Source organism: Physeter macrocephalus, chromosome 20, assembly GCF_002837175.3.
Source record: "Physeter macrocephalus isolate SW-GA chromosome 20, ASM283717v5, whole genome shotgun sequence".
NCBI lineage: Eukaryota > Metazoa > Chordata > Mammalia > Artiodactyla > Physeteridae > Physeter > Physeter macrocephalus.
In genome coordinates this window covers 58,641,963-58,660,907 of record NC_041233.1, presented here as the reverse complement: position 1 = coordinate 58,660,907, position 18,945 = coordinate 58,641,963, and the positions used below count along the sequence as shown (strand labels likewise).

The following is an 18,945-nucleotide window of genomic DNA, read 5'->3' as shown; positions in this document are numbered from 1 at the left end:
GCTGCAATGAACATTGTGGTACCTGACCCTTTTTGAATTATGGTTTTCTCAGGGTATATGCCCAGTAGTGGGATTGCTGGGTCATATGGTAGTTCTATTTTTAGTTTTTTAAGGAACCTCCATACTGTCCGTATCAATTTACATTCCCACCAACAGTGCAAGAGGGTTCCCTTTTCTCCAAACCCTCTCCAGCATTTATTGTTTGTAGATTTTTTGTATTCATCACATTTTAAATTTTTATTATTTTTTAGTTTCTTCAGAATTTCATTTGGGAATCTTTTTTCAAATATGCTCTGTTACTTTTTATATTTCCAGTTATATATTAAACATTTAAATCTTAATTAACTTGGTTTAAGAATCAAAAACACCTGAAGTTTCCTGGCTCTATTTCCAACCACTTCCTTTTCAAAGCTTTTTTTAAAGAGAATTGTAATTGTTACTATTCCCATTAGGAAGACAAACCATCTCTGAACGTAACTACCATAGATCCAAGAAATGGAGAGTAATACAATCATCAATCCCAAATTTTTATCTCTTAATTAATTTTTTAAAGTGTTTGAAATTATTTAGGTAATACACAAATTCTTATTGTGCAATAATCAGGAATACAGAAATATATAGAGTAAAATATGAACATTCTCCTTCATTTACCCTTTCACCCCCCGGTCCTCTTTGTCATAGATGAACACTGTCAGTAGTTTGGAGATCATTCTTCTAGTCCCCTTTCAATACATTTAAACACACATGCACACGTGTGCACTTTAATACAGCCTCCTAATCTTTCTAGATTCTGGCCTGTTCTTTTCATTCCTGATGGTGCTAGTACAGGCTCTGGTCATCACTGTTGTGGTTTACAAAAGTAACCCCCATTAGGTCTCCCTGCCTTTAGCCTTCTCCTCTTCAGATCTGTTTTGTTAATCATGTTTATCACCCTGTTTAAGACCTTTAGTGGCATCACATCCAGCATGCTATGGGATAAATTCTAAGCCCATTAACATAGCATTTAAGGCCCTGTGAGGACTGATCCTTTCCTTTGCACTTTCATCTTGAGCAGCTCCCTTCCTCAAACTCTGTATTCCATCAACTCTGAATTGAATCTAGGTTTTTTCCACACATCATAATGTCTGTGTCACTCTGCTTTTCATTCATAGTTTCTCTTCTGTTGGAATGTTCTCCACCCCTCTTTTCCTCTTAGTCTGATTAACACCTGCTAATCTTTTTAGTGTGGTCATTAGGAACCTGGGCCTTGGGTTAACATTTTGGATTATTTCGTTTAATTTCTTTAGAATCACAGTATATAACTGCTGTAAACTTTGTTTTGTCATCTATGAAATTGGAATAATTTCTACCTCATAGAGTTATTTGAAGATTAAATGAGATAATAAAGTGCTTAGCACAGTGTCAGTTTAACAACAACAACTTGGGCATCCTGTCTTTCAGTAAGACTGAGGAGAATATAGATGCACCTCTCTGTTGTGCATATCTCTAATACTACAGTTACACACGACTTTTTCACAGATTTTGAGTGGGTCTCCTCCATTAGACTTGGAACTCCTTAAAATCAAGGACTGTCATGTTTGTTTCTGTATTACTGGTACCAGGCACTGGCACATAGATATTTAGTAAATATTTCTTAAATATATGAGTTTGAAATAGCTAGACAGTGCAGTGTCTTTTGCACAGGAAGCTCATATAAGTGTGCATACCCTCCGTTCAAGTGAGATTTTTGTTTTCCTTTCTCTTTACAAGTAGTAAAGTCTTAAAATAGTAATTACATTTATTTCCACCACACTGAGCTGTGATGCCACAAGCTGGAAATACAGGGAAGCCATGGGAAGTTGGCACTCTCAGGGATTAGATCATTTTTCCATATTCAGTTTGTATTCTTGTATTTATGGAATTTGGTTTGAGGATAGTGAAAGTCCTTATTCATGTATAATTTGAGAATTGGATTTTTAAAATGTATTTCTCAAGAGATATTTTGGTGAGATAATGCTTGACAGTCGAGTTGCTTTCCCTGTACCCCAACCCCCCAAGTTACAATAGTTCTTTGAGTGCTTACCAATGACAACAACCCTACCAGATGTTATCTGTCTTCTATAGATGAAAAATCTCAGGCTTAGGTTAATTAACTTATTCAGCCAGAAAGCTGAATTCAAACCTAGTTGCTCTGGTGCCCGTTCTGTTTCCATTACACCATACTGTTTTTCTAAATACACTGAAACTAATTTTAGTTTGAATTTATAATATTTAGTAGTGCTTTTAGTTACTTGGTGACTATTTAAACATTTTAGTAACTAATAGAAACCTTTATGGTAAGATACTAGATACTATTTAAAGATAAAGTTTTTTAATCTGTCAATAGATGGATTTATTTGCCATATCAGTGTTCTTAGACTTTAGCACACTTGTTTATTTCTTCCCCTGTTGCATAATCCCTATGCATTATATTGGTTAGGAGGCAGGAATGTTGCAGATGTTTTTCTTTCGAACTTCAGCTTGCTCTAAGATTTGGAATTAACTTTTAGAATGTTCTGGGTATATCCCCCACATGCCAGAGATCTGTAAATTTCTTTTCACATGGGCTGAAACTTTCAGACATTTGGGTAAAATATATGTGAACACAGATGTTTTCCTTAAAAGCAGTTAATGATCAAAAAAAAGACCACAGTGTGGAAATACTTTAGGTTCCTCCTGTAATATGATCGGCACATAAATACTTCCTTCTCTTGTAGTTCACATTGTTCATTTTCTAAGGGGAGGAAATAACTAAACTGATAATTAAAACCTAGTATTATGTAGGTTTTTTGTTTGTTTGTTTGTTTTTTTCTCCCAGAGTAAACTAAATGATTTGGACTGACTAGGGCTGCTCTGTTCTGTGAAACATTGTTTGCGTACTGTTGGCGGGCCTCATTAGGGGGTAAATTTGCTTTTTCTGTGTGTTTGCCAGTAACGATTCCTGTCTCTTACGGGAACTTACCATTTGGATTGTCTCCTTCCTAAACTGGCCAGTCTTACACAGTTCAGACCATTAGTTATTTTTCCTGCTCTCCAATTTTTTCCTATTATTCTTTGGTTTTCAAGTATTTAAGGCTGAGGATATTGGTCTCTGAGATATTGCCTGGTTAGGGTTCGGCATCATGCCCAAATTTGTTGGGCCTCTCAGGGCCTGAGTTCTCTGTGCTTTAACAAATGAGCTACAGTTCTCTAGAGATCAGTGAAGCTTGTTTGTTGATCCTGTATTCTCTTCCAGAGGAAGTAGATCTTTGAGAATGTCTAAGGAAGGGTAAGTGAGTTTATTATTCTTTTCTCCTCATTTTTCTCAGTGAAGAGATGTTCTAGTCATCTGAGTGAATTGGGAGATTAATAAGCAGTGCTACCAGTCTGAGAGAGGAGATGGGGGGTGAGAGATTGAAAGAAATTCAGCCGAAAGTTTACATTGTTAGTGTTTTACATGTAATCTTCTGTAAAGTTACTGTTGCTATTTTGAAAGACTGCATTGAGGATGGATGATCTTAATAGAAATTTAGTGAGATATAAGCACCCTTTTTACCCTGTGGTATAAACTCATTTTGTTTTTCAGTAGAAAGTGTTTATGAAGATTGGAAGCAAGCAGTAGTATCTTACCAAATAATTTTACATAGAAATGAGTGAAGTTTAAAAATTCAAATGCATTTTAAAATAATTTGTACCTTTAGAAAATGGTGTGAAAGATTGAAAAGCAGCCAGTGATTTTGTTTTCTTTCTGGGCAGTGTAGACAAAAAATAATTTCAAGTGGAATCCCCTATTCCTCTTTATTTTGCAATATAAAATAGTTCTGTGTTAGGTTTTTTAATTGTCTTTATATTATTTTCTCTTATGTTTCAGTCGGAATTATTATTGATATTCTTTTTGTGACCACTATAATAGGTGACATGTCAGTTAATAGCTGCATACTGTTAATTATCTCATTTCTAGCCTTCAAGCATAACTAGACCTGGTTAATTTTAGAGAGACATTCCCTTTGATCACATAGGACATAGATTCCCTCAAAAATAAGTCTTTAAAAATACAGTGCAATTTAAATTTTTATTTTCTTGAAGCTCTTAATTTTTTTCTATTTCTTTTTTCTAATAGAAATTTTGAAATAGTTTCATAGCCTCGTGTTTAGAATTTATTTTAATCTAATCATGTATTGATTATGAGCAGAATAAAATTGGCCCATTTTACTGCTATTTTAAAACCTCATTATTGGGTAAAGAGAACAGCCATGGGTATAAATAATTCTGTATTATTTTTAGACCTCTCATGACATCACTAGAATTTTAAGGTTTCTTTAAATGTGAAAATTATGAGAGGACTGCCTCTTCAGGTTTGTATGTTTTCTTTCCTTCCAGCACTGGCTACAAATTTGCAGTTTTTGTTAAACAATTTTTATGATAAATATTATCATGGATGCTGGTAATATTTGTCAGGCTTGTACAAGTGGTTGTTTATAAAGCTGGGGTATAGATTTAAGAAGAACTATATTTCTAGATGCAGTCAAAATTAGTACTACTTTCTCCCCTATGGTAAAGCATATGCTAGAATTGGTTAGTTAGAAAGGGCTCTGTATAAGTCAGAGGACACCATAAGGCCTGAGATATTCTTTTAGATTTATTTCTAGGGGCCCATGGGGCAGTTCTTGTACTGCCTGAATAGGTAATGAACAAGTGCATTTGAAATGCATGGATCATATATATGAAATGAGTTAGCTTTTATTTTCCTTTGCTACCTTTAGAAATAAATGGATAAATCTTCTACTTTGGGATGAAAAGAATTCTTATATTCAGAATTTTGGTATGTGTGATATTTTGATATCTATAAAATATTTGCCTAATAGTAATGGGAAAGGATTGTTAGAGTTAAATCATCAAAAATTATACTTGAAAAAAAAATTATACTTGAGCCTTATGTAAACCTATGGTAATCAGGATAGTGTGGTGTTAGTGTAAGGATAGATATATATAGATCATGAAACCTAATAGGGAATTTGTAGACCCACACATATATAGTCAATTGATTTTCAGTAATGAGGCTATGGTAATTCAATGGCAAAAGGTTAGTCTTTGTAACAGATGTGCTGAAACAACTAAACATTCATATAGAAAAAAATGAACCTCAACCTTTGCCTCAACCATATATAAAAAATAACACAAAAAGGATCATAGACCTAAATATAAAAGTTAAAAGTAAAGTGTAGGTGAAAATGTTTGTGAATTAGGTAAAGACTTCTCAGAAAAAATACATAAAAAAATAAAAACATAGAAGACAAAATTGATGAATTGAGCTTCATCAAAATTTTTTTAAAACCCTCTGCTGTTTGAAAGACAACCTTAGGAAAATGAAAGGGCAAGCCATAGACTGGGAGAAAATATTCTCAATACATATGTATCTGATAGAGGACTTATTTTATCCAAAATATATGAAGAATTCTTATAACATGATAATGAGACAAACGACCCAGTTTATAAATGGTTCTTCACACAAAAAGACATGGCCAATAAGCACTTGCAAAGATGCTCTATATTATTAGTCCTTAGGGAAATACAAATTAAAACTACAGTGATATATCACTGCAGACCCACTAGAATGACTAAAATTAAAAACACTGACAATGTGGAGCAACTGGAATTCTTATGCATTTTGCATGAGAATGCAAAATAAAAAAACATTTTGGCAATGTCTTTTAAAGTTAAACATATACTTACTAATTAACTAATGAGTCCACTTCTAGGTATTTACTCCAAGAGAAATGAAAGCATATACCCACACAGATTTGTACATGAGTGTTCATAGCATCATTATTTACAATAGCCAAAAACTAGGAACAACTCAAAATACGCATGCATTAACTGAATGGGTAAACAAATTGTGGTATACCCATGCAATGGAATACTACTCAGGAATAAAAGAACTAATTTTTTAAAAAACAAATTTATTTATTTATTTATGTCTGTCTGTCTGTCTTGGGTCTTTGCTGCTGCGCACGGGCTCTCTGCAGTTGTGGAGAGCAGGGGCCACTCTTCGCTGCAGTGTGTGGGCCTCTCACTGTAGTGGCTGCTCTTGTTGTGGAGCACGGGCTCCAGGCACGCGGGCTGCAGCAGTCATGGCTCACGGGCTTAACAGTTGTGGCCCGTGAGCTCCAGAGCGCAGGCTCAGCAGCTGTGGCATGCATGGGCTGAGCTGCTCCGCGGCATGTGGGATCCCCCCGGACCAGGGCTTGAACCCGTGTCCCCTGCATTGGCAGGTGGACTCCCAACCACTGTGCCACCAGGGAAGTCAGAACTAATTTTTGATACATCTAACAACATGAATGAGCCTCAGAAGTATTGTGCTAAGAAAAATGACCAGACACAGACTACACGGTGTTTGATTCCATTTATCTGAAAGCTCTAGTGACAGAAAGCATAGATCAGCGGTAGTCTGGGGCCGTGGGTTGGTGAGTGTATTGCAGAAGGACTTGAGGGAATATTTTGGGTTGATTGGGGTAGTTGTTACATGAGTGTATACAATTGCCAAAACTCACCAAACTTCGCACTTAAAATGGGTGAATTTCACTTTAAGTAAATTATACCTCAAAGTATATACCTCAACTTGTTTATTTAAAATTCTGTAAATAAAACAGTTATTGTTTATGTTTATACAGGGGAATATATTTGGGAAGATACAGGTGCTCTAGGATGTGTAATGCAAGGAAAAATGCATTCTCCTTTAAGTGTCATGATTGAACTCTGGTCTAAAGCTGTTAGAAAGCCTTTTATTACTAGAGCTATTGTTCTTTAGGTGAGAGGCCAGAATCAGTTTTGGCATTTGCTTTTATTTTAAATTCTAGATTTTGACCTCTCTTTTCCATTATAGGTACAGTCAGTACACTTGTTAATTTGGCCTAATGATAACATGGATAAACATATTTTCTTCTCTAATTTTTATCCCACAGAATTCAACCTTAATATTTTGCTGCATTTTATAAATTATCTTCTATACACTGGTTTTTATTTTTAAAAATTGGGGAGAAAAAGTAAAGAAGAGTTTAGGGGGAAATAGGAAAAAAAGATTGGAAAAACCTGTTTTTAATTCAACTGAGATTTTAGAACAGTAAATTTATTTTCAGAAGTACTGACATTGTTTCTGGTTTCTCCCTTAATTTATGTATTCTTCATTTGTTAGTCCTCTTTTTTATTCCCCACCATTCTGCTCTTATTACTGCAGTTTCTTCATTTGAGATTGAAGGTGAAGGGAATTTTAATGTCTGTTTCTTAAAGAGAATCTCCTTAAAGTACTCTTTGAAGTCTTTGGGGGAAAGATAGCATGATCACTACTCTTAGTCTTTTATCGCTTTTAAGATGCACATTTTTTTTTCACATTATAAATCTCTGAATTTGGGCTACATCTAGCAATATACCACCTAGAATTAAGTTGAGTTCTTCTAGAAAGGAATTCATTTCTCTCAGTCACTTAGGGGCAGTATTAACCACCCTAGTAGTATAAATACAGACCACAAACCTACCTGACTTAATTGTTCAAATTCTCAGGGGGAGGATTCTCCCCTTCCTTGGACTCACTGTCAAGGCTGAGATTACAAATGTCCTTATATGCTTTTTCTTTGTTGCAGATTTATTTCTCCTTTTTCCTTGTGTTATGGGTATTGCCCTTTGATAATCCTAGCTTTATGAGACTGACTTTTCTTGGGCATCCGTCCCACCCACCCCCCTTGCCCTTTGCTAGTGACATATAATATGGGTGAGTTTTACAATTGATGGCTTCTTAAATTTTAATCATCTTTAATTTTGTTCTGTGCATGCCTCCACATTCTCTTCTTTTCACTGGAACTTATTTATATTATTTGAGAAAAATTAATATTATAATTAATTCACATATTATTTTAGAAATGATAATATGCTTGTTCAGACTTTCAAAGTACAGGGTACTATTCTCATGGTATAATCTGATAAACAAAATGTATCCCCCCTGAGGATGATCCTCAGAGAAAATATTCAGACAAATTAGTAAGAAGTTATTGGCTGGAAATTTATGAAGACAAAAACTTATGCTTAAATGACTTTTGTTTTTATAATCTAGTCTAAAATTTCTTGTTGTGTCTGTATATCCATGGTATTTAAACTTTGAATTTTTAAGAATCCATTTCATAAATTAGAAAGTTTTAATCTTTTTTTAAAAAATTTTATTTATTTATTTTTGGCTGTGTTGGGTCTTCATTTCTGTGCGAGGGCTTTCTCTAGTTGCAGCGAGCGGGGGCCACTCTTCATCGCGGCGTGTGGGCCTCTCACTGTCGCGGCCTCTCTTGTTGCAGAGCACAAGCTCCAGACGCGCAAGCTCTGTAGTTGTGGCTCACGGGCTTAGTTGCTCCGTGGCATGTGGGATCTTCCCAGACCAGGGCTCGAACCTGTGTCCCCTGAATTGGCAGGCAGATTCTCAGCCACTGGGCCACCAGGGAAGCCCCCTTTTTCTTTTTTTTTAATCACTAGCATTCTTTTACTGAAGAATGGAGACACAAAGGCAGAATGAGGTCTTGCCATTATGTTTTTTTAAAGAACAGCTTTATTGAGATATAGTTCACATACCATTCAGTTCACCCTTTAAAGAGTACAATTCAGTGGTTTTAGTATATTCACAAGAATTGTGCAGCCAACAGCACTCTCTCATTTTAGAACATTTTTATTATCCCCCAAGGGAAACTCCCCATTCCCTCTCCCCCACAGCCTCTGGCAACCACTAATTGCTATTAAGGTTTTAGTTTAAATTTAATTTTTAGTCCTGTTATATACTGTGTCCCGTCTTTACCAGGCCCTATGCTAGTTTTTGGGAAGGCAATAAATCCTGGCCTCAAAGTTTATAATCCAGTAAAGAATAAGAGAATTAAACACATACTTTATGTATATGATAAAATATAGAAATAAATGATTTTGAATATTCATACTGCTCACACGGATCACAACTTTATAGAATTTTAGTTGTTGGTGAAATCTCTTTCATTAACTAAAAAAGTAATCTGAGACCCAGAGGCATGGCATCACTGTTACATAATTCTCTGGCATGGCCAGAATAGTTTCTTAAAGAAATCACTTGAAATTGCTGGGTCTTGAAAAATAATACAGAGATAACTGAGAAGGTCATTTCAGGTATGGGGAACAGTATAAGCAAAACCTCAGGGCACTTTTAGGAAATAACAAGTAGTTCATTTTGATTATTAGAGCAAATGGTGCGTGATGTGGAGCAACATGAGATAAAACTGATTTTGGAAAGATCTCCATCTTTCCAAGGCTTTGAACTCCTTGAAGATATAAAAATTTGTAATATATTAGTCTGGTGGTAGGTAGTGAGGAATGTCTAAAGGTTATTAAGTAGGTGATTATAGAGCTGGGCATTAGGACAGTGCTTCTCATGTATGTTAGAGGACCAGTTTTTTAAAAAATTCTATTCTGTTTCAAATTGATACACTTATAATAAAAATGAATTACTAGAAAAATGAAAACATAAAATGTAAGTATACATTTTTTGTTACTATGTTCAACAAACAAAATTTTTTTTTCAAATTGCTCTAAAAGTTTCTAAATACTTGCAATTTCTTGAATTAGTAACAACACTTCACAAACCAGCATTAGTCTGTGGACCACACTTTGAGTAGCACTACTTCAAAGCAATTAATTTGGCATTAGTGTGCAGGCACAGCAATTGGGAGATGATTGCTGGAGAGTTAATGAGGACCTGGACAAATTGTTAGCAGTTTAAGTTGAATGGAAGATCTGGGTTAGAGACATTTGGAAATTTAAATGAAGGCAAATTTAAATGAAGGCAAGTGAGATGATATGGATTTGAGGGAGAGGAAAGAATCAAAAGATGTTAACTAGATTTTAGGCTTGAGGGGAAAATGAGAGTGCCATAGCAGAAATAGAAACTAGTTGGGGAGAGAAGATACTAAATTAGGTTTTCAACAAAAATTCACATTATAGCATTTTTCTGTTAATTAACACACACACACACACACACACACACCCCCACACACACACCATTTGGTTGGTAATCTAAATTTGGCACTCTCCAAAAAGCATTGTAACTTTTTCTTTTCTTTGATTGTAACAAACTTTGAGTAATATAATTACACAAACCCGTGACCAAAACATGCCTAGGAAGATTTTTTACTTGTATCCTTATTCTCATTTATTGTTGCAGTAACTGTTATTGGGCCTTTGGCCAGGAACTTGTGACTCTTAGGCAGGGGGAGGAGCTAGGGATAAAGTTCACCAGTGCCAAAGAAATTCTATTCCAAATGGATTTGTGTGGAGCAACAGTGATATCCAATGACAAGTTAAATTAGACACAGAGGTGTTTTCTCCAACGCTGTCTCAGAAGATACATGCTGTTGAGGGGGCCTGGTTAAGACTAAAACAGTCTTTTTGAAGTGAGGTTAAAGTCACACACAAAAAATTATATTAGGGTCTTGAAGAAGAATTTTGTTATGTGACTTCAAGAACTAGTTGACTCTGATAGTTTCACACTTTGCAGAACGGCAACCAGTGACAGATGAGGTAATACTGCTTTGAATTATGAGTTAAATCTCAAAACCATTAAGAGTTTGCTATTTACAAAATTCCAAATTTAGTAAATTGCATGTTCATGTTCCTTTAAGTGTAAGAATACTAGATCCCTGTTCTTAAAGCACATTATATTAATAGTCCTATTTCTTTTGATTAATATCCATATTTATTTGGATAGCATTTCTTCAAGTTTTATGCCTTACTGCAGTGTTATATGATAGTAAAAACTGTTTCATTTGTCTTTGTGTTGAAGTCTGTGCCTGGTTTTATAGTGTTTCTGGGTCTGTCTCCTAAAGATTGTGTCTCTTGTTTTAATGCTCAAATCTGTATCTTGCAAATGACTTAGTATGTAGGAATTTCTGGCTGATAATTGCATTTTAGGGTTGGATGCTTAGTTCAGTCATGCTTTCTAGGGTGGCAACTTTGTGCTTTATTTAAAGCAAGCTTCGGACAGTTAGTTTCACAAATATATTCAGGCTCTTGAAGATAGAGGGTGGAGTATGTTCCACTGGTTAATAATTTAGAAAAGTGACACAAGTTGACTGGCATTGACAAAGATACAGTCAGGGTCCTGGGACCAATAGAAATTTTTGGATTCCCCAAGCAGATATGATATTTTCGTTTTAAATGTGTGGTGGAACAGTGAGCCAGTCTTTTAATTGATATAGTACCTAACTCTTTTATTATAATAGTAAAGAATAGTTATTAGTTTGAGGCCAAGAGGTCAGTTTCTCTTTAAGACTATGTTCTGGAGACGTGGTATTTCTGGCTCAAGGCTGCCTCTCTGCTGAAGTCAGTGCATACTTTCAGCATTTGGATGTTTATTATCTTCGTAAATCGTAGCATATATATTACTACAGTTCTCTATAATGCAGCTGTTTCATTTTGTCATCATAGCTTTGCTTATGCACTTTAGATATTCATGTACAAATTAGATTTAATTCCCTGTTGCCCCCATCTCCCATGTTGTAGCATAAATTAGGGAAAGAAAAGGAGAGATGAGAATATATGTGAGGTTTTTCTTTTTGTTTCATAATAGGAATAAATTAGACGGGGAGACAGGAGTGATTGTTTCTTTTTTAAATTCAGGAGTTGCTTCTGTGGGTGAGGGTACTTATTTTAAATGAAAATGAAAAGATAAAGGATATTTGGTTTCATAGAAAAATGTGTTATTTTCTAATTTTAGACATCTAGAAAGTCTTTGCTAGTTTTAGCTACTCCCTGAAGGACAGCTTCTAGGATATGTGTCATAAAATGGTACTTGCTTTGTAATAAGCATTCAACAAATGTGTTGATTGAATCAAGTGACCAGTTAGTCAACAAGGAAAGAGTGTGATTTGATGGATATTTAGCAACGAGTATTTTCACAGAAAAAACCGATTTTCGTATTCCTGATATATATCATTCCCAGAGTTTCTCTGGATAATACCTAAGGTACATTATGATCTCTGTATCCTTAAAAAATATGAAAAGGAATACAGGCTTAACCTCTCTTCTGGATGAGAAAGAAATGGGTAAACTATCTAGCTGGGTCTGTTGATAGTTTCTTTCTACCTTTATCAGTGATTGAGTGATACTAGCAAAGTATCTTTTTTTCTGTGATTTTAGCTGTGCCTAAAACCAGCTTGTATCATTCTTCTATCAGAATCAAAGCTGTTTCTTTTATTATGTGGCTCCACATATATCTCTCCTGGATAGAAAAATCTTCCCAGTCTGTTCCTGCCTGAATTCCCATAGAATATTTTAGGCATGTCAGCTGTTTGGGCTCTGATCAAGGATTTGATCCAGTTGGCCCCTTAGCCTGAATTGAGAGTGTGTTTGAAAAGCCTGAGCTTCAGTGTGTTTCCAGAGTTAAAACCATTACTCGGTGTCTTTTTCCTCTCTTGTGCCTTCATAAGGATTTATATAACTGGAAAAAGGTGATAATAAAGTAGATGTTCCAATCAGTAGAAATAGAGTGAAGTTTGATGAAATGGTAGAAGGGTCAAGGTGATATAGTTGGAGTTTGGGTGTTGTTTTTTTTTTTTTAAGATTTGGGTAGGTGTCATTTATCCTCTAGTTCCCCATATCTTTTAGCTATTCCCTACTCTTACCCTCCCATCCATTATTAACCTAATCAAAGTAAATGTTGATTTTACAGAATACCAGGTTTTCTTAGGGAAAGAAAGTGTAGATGTTTTATATAACATCTCTCTCAGGAACTAAGAGTTTTATAAAGCTAATCTAGTGTGCATAGCGCACTATGAGATAAGTAATGATTTTCATATTTTTTAGAAGATAACATTTCTGAATTCAAGGACCTATTGATTTTTAAGTCTCCTATTAAAATATTTTTAAGCAAATATTTGATTATTTGTCTGCATTTAAAATTGGTGCATATCAGGGAGCTCTGCTCAGTGTTATGTGGCAGCCTGGATGGGAGGGGAGTTTGGGGAAGAATGGATACATGCATGTATGGCTGAGTACCTTTGCTGTGCATCTGAAACTATCACAACATCGTCAGTTGCCTATACTCGAATATAAAATAAAAAGTTAAAAAAATAATAAAATTGGTGCATACATTCTGAGATGAGAGGAAAATTTTTCTATTAAAGTTTAAAACAGTAATATTTGAGTTGGTGAAGAGTTTTTTTTAAAAAGTCATTATCTAGATTAGTGGTTTCCAAACTCTTGAGTATTTCACAGTTAAAATATGGAGCATTCATCCCTGTGTGTGCTTATTTATAAATTATCTATACTACTATTCTTACTTGTATGTAGTAGAAAACATAACACAAGTTAGACATTTTAAAATGATGAGATAAATTTGAGTAGAAGCTGTAATATTTTCTTCTGTATCCCAGTGGAGTCTTCTGTATCCCCAGGTGCAGTCACTCCTCTTTGGAGACTACTGACCTATATTGTTAATGCGGGAAGCCCACAGGTATCTTTATTTCTACCAAGTTTCCTGGGTGATTTGTAGCATTCTCATTTCTCATAGCTACTTATGAAATGAAGGCAAAGAAGAGGTTTGGTAATAAGAGGATAAACCATTCAGTAATTTTGGCCACGATACTTTGGGATCAGATGGAGGGGGTATCCTTATTTTCAGAGATGATTAAAACTTATCGCAAAGCACCATCATGGTGATGATCCACCATACTATTATATGTTTAGTTTTCTCTGTGTCTTCTTAGCGATCTTTCTGAAATTTGAATCTGATTATTGCATTTCATCAAAATCTGATAATTTGTTCTTGCCTGCAGGATAAAGTCCAAACTCTCTAATGTTACATACAAAGTCTTCATTAATTTGACCCTTGCTATCCTTTTTTACCTTCATAACCTTTGTTGCCTCTTTCCCTTCTCCTCTGGAAAACTTCCGTTTGCAAAAACAAACAAAAGTAAAACCAAAGAAAACCCAGCTCCAGCCTCAGTAAATGTTTTTTGGTTCATTACAAACCCAGTCTTTCCTTTGTTCATTCTGTCTGGAATGCCCTTCTTGCTTTGTCCTACTGGAAAACTTCTACTGATTGTTAAAATCAGCTCAGACATCTCATCTGGTCTCTAAACAACTTGTTTTCTCTCCTGCATGTTATTTTATAGCATTTATTGAATTGCTATAATTATTTGCTTATAAGTCTCTCTCCTGCTATGCTGAATTCCTCAAGGATAGAGATTGTAAGTTAAAATATAAGCTCCATGAGGGCAGGTACTCTTTTGTTCTCTGCCATATCACAGTATCTGGCATATAGTAGGCATTCAGTAAGTATTTGTCACATGAATCTGTTTATATTTGTGTCTTTAGTGTCTGGCATATGGTAGGCTTTAAATGAACCTCTGTTTATTAGATAAATTATAAATGAATGAGTGAATGAATTATAAAATCTCAGAAATAAGCTTATTTTATGGGGTCTGACTTAGAAAAGGAGAGCTGATTCCCTGAAAACTTGAGTACATGGCATCATTAAAATCAAGACACAGTAAGGAAATTTACGTATTTTTGTATAATATCTGATGTCACTTATGGTATAAGGAGGACTTGAATAATTTATATTATGAATCTTAATATTGGTATTTAAATGAATTCTAGAAAGATAGCCAAATAATTCCATTGAACTTAATTTTTTTTGTTGTTTCAGTGTTAATTGAGATATCATTTTTTACTCCTTTCTTTAGGGTGTTTGTGAACCGAAGTTTAGCCATGGAAAAAATAAAGTGTTTTGGTTTTGATATGGATTATACACTTGCTGGTAAGTAGCACTTTCTGATTGCTTAAGAACTACTACTTTGGATATAACACAGTAGGCCATTCAATAAACACTTGTTGACGTAGTCATATATTTAGCTGCCAGTCATATATTTAGCTCAATCTCTTTCATTGAGATTTGTGAATATTGAAATTACCAGATGTCCTTGAGATCTAGATTGTAGAGATAGGTAGAACAAGTGCTAAATTATTTTAGAGACCCTGGTAAGAAATGATATGATGAAATTATACATTAATGTGTATATTTGGGCACTTTTGGCTTTTATTCTATTAAGCTGTTCTTCCAGGGTGGAATTTTGTTTCTCTCTACCACCAGTAAACGTTTATCAGTTAAAAGTTTTAATATTTTCTTAAGACAAATGAAAAATGTGTTGATTTTCTATTGAAGTGATTGCACATATACTATGTAAAAGACTTTTTAAAAACTAGAGCTATTACTTTGTTCATTATAAAATGGACCTTAAACACCAGTACTCTGCTGTTTTTCCCTTCATGTCTCTGAGATATATTTGAAATACTCACTGTATTAGCCAATAGTTGCAGCATCTGTTCAGAACTTATGAAGTTTTTATTAAAATATTTGCAGTCTGACAAAAATGTCATTTAATTTAGGAAGGAGTAGGGATGAACAAGGATCAACTGTATAGCACAGGGAACTGTATTCTTTAGTCAATATCTTGTAGTAACCTATAATGGAAAAGAATCTGAAAAAGAATATATATATATGTATATATATATGTATATATATATATAAAACTGTATCACTTTGCTGTACACCTGAAACTAACACAACATTGTAAATCAACTAACTGTACTTCAGTTAAAAAAAAAACTAAAAAGAAAAGTAGGGATGAAGAACTGAGTTGAGCACATGTGCATATATGTATGTACATGCACATGTATACAACTGTGACACTCAGAAAAGAATCTTTCAGAAATTTTCTAACTGTACTTCAGTTAAAAAAAAAACTAAAAAGAAAAGTAGGGATGAAGAACTGAGTTGAGCACATGTGCATATATGTATGTACATGCACATGTATACAACTGTGACACTCAGAAAAGAATCTTTCAGAAATTTTCTCTAAAAAATACTGTCTTTAAGTACACAAAAACATTAAGATGTATTAATTCACTTATGTTCAGAAACTTTATATAACATTATTAGAAGGTTTATATCATCTCAAATTAGACAAATCTCAATTTGATGTTCAGTTTAGGCTACAAATATAAGTGAATAATATAAATGTACAAAAATAAACACATGTAGTTTATAGGTACTTGCCACATATATGTGGGTATGATATTTTACCAAACAAGTTCTATATTGAAAATATACACTGACTTGATTTGAATTTCTCTTTCTTCCCTCTATATTCTTTGTTATTTATTTGGTATTCTATTGCCTTAAAGCTGTTTTTGCAGCAGTTAGATTCTTTTATATTTTCCTAATTAGACACAGACACTTTTAGGTATACTTGTCAGAAAGCAGTTCGAAGCGCTCTACTTTCTCAATGTAGATCTTGCTGTTCAAATTGGGAGAAAATCTTGCATTCTCTCTCCTTTCTAGAATTCTACTCTCCAGGGAAAAGAATGGCAAGGTAGTTTGGCAGCTGAAAGGAATATTAACTAAAGCAGAAGTAGAAGTTAATGGGGCTGAAACGTGACAAACTTTTTTTCTTGGTTATTAGGACAGTCTCACTGTATTGAAGTAGTTCAATTTAATAAGTATTTATTGGAAACCTGTAATGTGCCTGGCACATTTTGTTACTGAACATTGAGATAAGTGTATATTCCCATAGAATAATTTAAAAAAGAATTCTTTTGTTTAACAAAAATGTCACTGAATCTTAGTTTCTAAACTTTAAAGCTACCTTACGATTTCTTCTTTTTATATGCTTTTTTTTGTAATCCCACTTTATATTTTAATGCTTACTCTTAGTCTAGACATTAATATACTTTGCTTATACATAACAATAATTATTAACATTTATTAAGTACTTATTATATGCCAAGCCCTGTTCTAAGTGTTTTACATAGGTTATTTCATTTAATACGTAGATTATCTCATTCACATCACTTATTTAATATTTACAGAATCCTATGAGGCAGATACTACTATTATTGTCTTCATTTTACAGCGGATGCTGATTTTTTTTAAGGACTTTGTCTAAAAGCAGTTAGCTGTGATATAGCTGAACTACGATTCAAACTTAAGCATCGTGTTTATATATGTATATGATATATATGTATATAATAAATTTAAATTATTATTTTGAATATTGATAGTTTACAGTGAGGTATAATTTCAAAGTAATAAGCACCCCCCCCCAAACAAACCGAGACTTAAACACTCAAAAGGACAAAGCTCTTTAAAGTAGCCCCCTTGAGAGACTATATATTCTTCCAACAGTTCTATGTTGGATGAAAAACATTGGTACTACCCTGTGGTATTGCCTTCACTTCATAAAGCATGTAGGAAAACAAGTTTATTGACTTCATACCTATCACCTGTTTTCCAGAATGGTATTCATTAAATTTGTCTGTGAATAACTTTTGGTAATTTTAACAAACCAACTGCACCCTTGAAGTGCTAAGGACTTTTCATCAGAAAAATGTGCCATGAAGTAGAGAGACAAGACTAAAAGAAGTGTTTTTTGAAAGCTTCGATAAATATCCCTGAAATAAGTGTAATAGCCTCACAGGGTGAATTCATGGAAAGGGCCTGTATTCCTTCTGAAGACTTTTCTGAGACATTGCCTTCTCTGTGCAATCCTGACACCTTGCTATATCATTCCCCAGAGCAATTTGTATGTCACTTGCAGCTTTTGTTCACTTGCATGCCTCCCCTTTGGCCTGTGAATTCCTCAAGGGTAAGGGCTTTCTTTTTCACATTTATATCCTTTGTGTTGCCTAAAGCCTGACATATAGTAGTTGCCCAGTAAATATTTATTGAATGAACAATTTGGGTGCATAAGTTTTAATATATCAGTTTAAGAATCAATCATAGTATTTTAGTTTACCCAGTATAAAATATACACTAATAATTCAAGTTAAATACTTTCAAATATGAACTTATTTTTAAAATTTTAATAAGCTGTATTGAGGAATAAGTTACATACAATGAAATACATGCATTTTAAGTATATAGATTGAGTTTGATAAAATGCATACACCTGTGTAACCACTGCCACAATCAAGATACAGAATTTTTCCATCACTCCAGAAAGTTCCCTCATTGCCTTTTTGAAGTTACTTCTCTCTCCAGCCCCACTCTTTGCCTCAGGGCTTTTTGTCACTACAGATTAATTTTACCTTTCCAGAATTTCATGTAAATGGAATCATATTCTAATGTACTCTTGTTTCTGGCTTCTTTTGCTTAGCGTAATTTTTTTCGTGATTTATTCATGTGTGTCTGTCAGTAGGCAGTTCATTCTTTTTTTACCCCTAACTTTTTAAACTTTTTATTTTCAAATATTTTTAGACCTATGGAAGAGCTGCAAAAATAAGAGTTTGCCTTTAGTCTCTCCTTATGGTAACATCTTACTTGACCATGGTTGACTGTAGTACAATTATAAAAACTAAGAAATTAACATTAGTACAGTACTGTTAATTGAACTACAGACTTTATTCAGTTTTTACACTAAAGTCCTTTATTCCAATCCAAGATCCGAACCAGAATCTCACATTGCATTTAGTTGTCATATATCCTTTGTCTCTTCTGTGACACTTCCTACGTCTTTCATGGCTTTGATACTTTAAAGAGTACTGGTTAGGTATTTTTGTAGAATATTTCACAATTCGGGTTTGTCTGATGTTTCTTCATGAATAGATTGAATTATTATGCATATTTGGGAAGAATACCACAGAAGTGATGTGCCCTTCTTAGAGCATGATACCAGAGGTACATAATGTTGATAGGTCTTACTACTAGTGTTGTTAACCAGTCAAAATTATGAAATTCTCCTTTCTCTTTTAACTTTACTTTTTTTTTGGAGGGGAGGCCAAGTAGTAGTCCTTTGTTTTTATACTGCAATTTGTTTGTCCATTTATCTGTTGATGAGCATTTGGGTTGTTTCCAGTTTGGGGCTATTGTGAGTAAAACTGTTAAGAACATTGGTA

At 34.2% G+C, this 18,945-nt stretch overlaps 1 protein-coding gene across 4 annotated transcripts in view; it reads left to right on the top strand.

Annotated features, from left to right (window-relative positions):
* Positions 1-18,945, top strand: part of NT5C2 (5'-nucleotidase, cytosolic II) — a 106,772-nt gene that overhangs the window by 46,871 nt on the left and 40,956 nt on the right. For 3 of the 4 annotated variants that reach the window (XM_024121434.3, XM_024121435.2, XM_055080985.1), the window contains one exon: positions 14,736-14,809. In XM_024121434.3, coding sequence (XP_023977202.1) covers positions 14,736-14,809 — 74 coding nt within the window. Of the gene's footprint in view, positions 1-10,401; positions 10,570-14,735; positions 14,810-18,945 lie in introns of those variants that run through there. The other variant, XM_028481047.2, reaches the window with a different exon arrangement.